The sequence below is a fragment of the Camelina sativa genome, chromosome 4, assembly GCF_000633955.1.
Source record: "Camelina sativa cultivar DH55 chromosome 4, Cs, whole genome shotgun sequence".
NCBI lineage: Eukaryota > Viridiplantae > Streptophyta > Magnoliopsida > Brassicales > Brassicaceae > Camelina > Camelina sativa.
The window spans coordinates 22,111,275-22,115,231 of NC_025688.1; the positions used below are offsets into that span (position 1 = coordinate 22,111,275).

General features: G+C 40.6%; 2 protein-coding genes across 2 annotated transcripts in view; one reads left to right on the forward strand and one right to left on the reverse strand.

Annotated features, from left to right (window-relative positions):
• Positions 1–493, forward strand: part of LOC104781770 (DEAD-box ATP-dependent RNA helicase 52) — a gene marked incomplete in the record, with an annotated part of 3,144 nt that extends 2,651 nt beyond the window's left edge. Inside the window, 1 exon segment of the mRNA XM_019244869.1 lies at positions 1–493. Coding sequence (XP_019100414.1) covers positions 1–318 — 318 coding nt within the window.
• LOC104781769 (carbon catabolite repressor protein 4 homolog 2) lies at positions 587–3,951 on the reverse strand. Its single transcript, XM_010506511.2, has 11 exons — positions 3,538–3,951; positions 2,604–3,348; positions 2,430–2,516; positions 2,265–2,348; positions 2,103–2,189; positions 1,926–2,012; positions 1,753–1,806; positions 1,564–1,655; positions 1,340–1,454; positions 1,103–1,256; positions 587–1,008 (listed from the first exon to the last, which is right to left on the reverse strand). The coding sequence occupies exons 1-11, from the start codon at positions 3,693–3,695 to the stop codon at positions 863–865; spliced, it is 1,809 nt and encodes a 602-aa protein (XP_010504813.1). The 5' UTR covers positions 3,696–3,951; the 3' UTR covers positions 587–862.

Below are 3,957 nucleotides of genomic sequence, written 5' to 3' on the forward strand. Positions count from 1 at the left end.
TCTCGTGCTTCATTCGGAGGTGGTAAGAACCGGCGGTCTGGTGGACGGTTCGGTGGCCGTGACTTCAGGAGAGAATCTTTTAGCCGAGGCGGTGGTGGTGCTGACTACTATGGTGGTGGGGGTGGGTATGGAGGCGTTCCTGGTGGTGGCTATGGAGCAATGCCTGGTGGGTATGGAACCGTACCAGGTGGTGGATATGGAACTGTCCCCGGTGGTTATGCACCTTATGGTAGAGGCGGGGGTGCTTACTATGGGGGAGGATATGGAACCGTTCCTAGCCAAGGGTATGGTCCGGGAGTGGCTAGTGCATGGGACTAAGCTTTAACTTCAATTCTTCAAGAACCGATTATGTTCTCTCTCTGACTTATCTCTATTGTTTATTATTAGGGGGCAGCCACCGATGTGTATGTTTGCTCTTTAAAAGGTTATGTAGACACGAATCGTCTCTTTGTTCACTGTGAAAAAGAAAACTCCTAGTCCACTATTATTTTCATGAGGTTTAGTCTTACAAAAACCGTAAAAAAAAAAAAAAACCAAAATTAATCTACTACACCCCGTACTCTTATTGAAATGCAAGAAAACGAAAAAGCACAAGAAACGGTTTTACTAAATTGAGGATCAAAATGAGAAAATAAATGAAGGTTAGACAAAGCCACACAGAGGTCATAATAAAGAATGACCAACTTCAGAAAGTGATTTGCCTTACTCAGAACCACTTTTGATCTTTGTGTCATCTCTCTATCACAGATTTGGTAAAACGTTTTTGTCTAAACAGTTGATGTCATAATCTGATAAGAAAAAAAAGAAGACCGGAACAAAAAAAAACTATCTGTAAGCAAATGGTGGTGGGTGGTGAACGCGGTTAGCGTCTGGTCCTAGGCTTGCAACGAAATTCAGCTAAGAGTGCAATGTGATTAGAAGACCATTCGGGGGAAGGAAGAGCTGTGTCCTTTCTTAATCTCTCTTCATCCAGTAATTCCAGTAGAGATTCCACCGTTAATGTATCCGCTAAAACCAAAAAAAGAAGACTCTTCCTGTTGAGTTAACTTGGTTTTTTCTGATGTAGTTTCAAAAAGGACAAAGGAACTAAAAATGGCGAAACCTGTGTAGAATATGTAGTCATGAGTGCCGATGAAGTCCCTTGTACAATTGGTAAACAAAGGCTCGTTTGTATTAAGATCCATTCTCCTTCTGTGTTGTTCCAATCCAAGACCCATTCCCGGTCTAACAAGCGATAGCGATGAGTACGCGCTCACCTGTACCAATTCACTTGTCAAATATCCAAAAGAGAGAGTCAAAAAGGGTATAAATTTACTTAATCTAAGAAAAGGAATGTTACCAGAGGCAATTGATGAGTCAATTTAGTGTGGGGACGCAGGATATTAAGGGGATCTACTACCAGATCTGGATGCATTGGATCGACCTTTCCCATTACAAGAAGTGTATGAGGAGCACTGTAATACAAAGTTCCAAAAAAGCGAAGCTTTAGCTTTCTAAACCACTAATCGTAAGAGAATTCTGCATTTCATATATCATGTCAGAAGAATTTATGAATCAACAAACCTCCCGGGAGGCGTATTGAAGTCTCCACACACAAGCATGGGAATATCAGCACTAGCAGCTATTTTCTCCAGTCCCTTTAATAAGGTATGAACCTAAACTCAAAATGAATAAAACAAAAACTTGAGGTGAATACTAATTCTTTCGAGTTCATTGAAATCTGAGTTATTTGGGATATAGAGATACACAAACCTGCCAGAGTTTCACATCCTTCAGATCTTGTTGAACATTTACATGTGTGTTTGCCTAATATCCAGCAAGTTACCACAAAAAGATTAGATGGCTTTCACTAAAAGAGCATGAACAGAAACTAACAGTTATCATGAGAAGAGTCTATTGGATGGGAAAGAAAAAGGAAACTGTACCACACAAATAAGCTGGCGCTTCCCAGAAGGATCAGTAGGTTGATTACCAAACTTGGCTTCAAGAACAACTATCAATGCAATGTTATCCTATAACAATCATTGGAATAAGTTTTGTAAAGAATAACTCTCTGATATTTCGATGTGGCCAGCAAAAATTGTATAGCATGTCAAAAATACCTTAACCAGTCGGTTTAATGCAGTTCTCTTCTGCGCCTGAGGGATTAGAGCATCAGTCAAGGATTGAGCAGCCTTATTGAATTCAACCTGGATTTACAGTCCATGAATTAGAATGGATATCTAAATAGATGGAGCGAGTAAAGATATAGAACCGATACAAACATCATATTTCTTGACATGCGAAAATCTATCCCGTCGGAAAAATGTTGCACAGCCGTCAATGGTATTTGTACTTCCGCTGAGAACCTAGCAACAACAAATTTATTGTTAAGAGGTTACAAAACATAAATCACTGAAGGAAAGAATGCATGGAATCAATGAGCCAACCTCATTAGTCTTCCTCTTGTAGAGAGCTTGATAGCCATGCTTATCCAACTCAGGAGCAAAAATATCAAGGAAATGATCACTTTGTACCTACCAGATAACGAAATAAGAACACATTAGAAGATTTTTAAAAAATAAAATGCTTAGATATTTACCAAGTCCATACGAACAACATACTTCTTGCAGGCAAACTACATCGGCTCGATACCCAACAATCTCCCTTAACAAATTCTGTCTGCGGTATGGCCAAGAAAGAGCCCAAGGAGGACAGTAACTGTAGTGGTCGCTACTTGCAGAAGTATCAGACAGAATGTTATATGAAAGAACAGTGAATGATCCTGCAGACTGAATCCGACCATCTTGATCTAAGTGCCCCATGACATCAGCTCCGTTAACAGGGATTAGCTTACGGGGACTTGGAGAAGGAGCAGGAATAACTCGTGAAGTCAAAATGGTACTAGGATGTCCCACAGACTGTTTAGTCTCAGCATTAGCCACAACACACTCGAACTTCAAAACGTAGCCAATATCATCAGCTGTTGGAGTGTACGTTTTGCAACCCCCGACCTCAATGAACGTCTCTCCTCCATTTTTCTGAGTGATATTAGAAGGATAAAACGGAGCTGGACCATTGTTGGCAATATTAAGATTTGACATGGACCCAGATAAGGTCCCGGCGAGAGCCCCAGCACCCGCACTGTTATACCGGACCAACTCATCTTCCTCGTTACCGTTCTCAGCAGTAGCTCGCTCGTGCAAAGTCCTGTGATGCTGCCAGGCATCGGTAAAGCATTTAGGGGAACAGTGATAGCTTTTAGCAACAAGGGCTTTACGCTTAGAACAGAAAACACATTGCAAAGTGGCTTGTTCCGTTGGATGCACACTGCAAATAGTTACTTTCTTATCGCTCTGTACACGGTACCTACAACAACAAAGAAATCCAAAGAATGAATCTACAACAAGACCAGAACTTTTTTTTGAAGACCCACTAATATAATAAATCAGAAAATCACAAGTCTCTGAATTCAGATCAAAAATTCAGTCTTTGATAAACCCCAAATCGCAAAATAGGGAATCGAAGCAGAGAAATGAAAGAAGAAAAAAAACAAACCATCGGTATCTCAAGAAGTAGCCTTCAAGAGGAGAGGATTCAGGGATATCGTCAGTGGCGTTGTTCTTATCGGGGCGACGAACGAGAACGTAAGGAGTCAATTCACAGCCCACAATGGGAATTTCAGAAGGTAGATGCACTCGGATCACGCTCAGCATTGCTTTTCAATAACACCTGGGTTTTGATTGTTATCCCGCACACACACATACACTAAACTAAACGAAGCAGCGCACAGCAGAGAGATTTATAATAATTCGAACGAACAAGACCTTCTTTGTAAACCTAATGACCAAGTGGAGCGTACGATTGGCTGATCCATTATTTACTTTGACCCAACAAAAACCCGTCCAATCTCTAGAAACCCTAGATAAATATATCAAATGGTCTTCCTCTTCTCAAAAAAAAAAAAAAAAAAAAAAA

Coding starts and splice junctions, on each gene's coding strand:
- LOC104781769 (XM_010506511.2), bottom strand. CDS start 3,695: ATGCTGAGCGTGATCCGAGTGCATCTACCTTCTGAAATTCCCATTGTG. Junction 1,807..1,925: donor AGCGCCAGCTTATTTGTGTG/GTACAGTTTCCT, acceptor GCTGGATATTAG/GCAAACACACATGTAAATGT. Junction 1,455..1,563: donor TTCAATACGCCTCCCGGGAG/GTTTGTTGATTC, acceptor TTTGTATTACAG/TGCTCCTCATACACTTCTTG.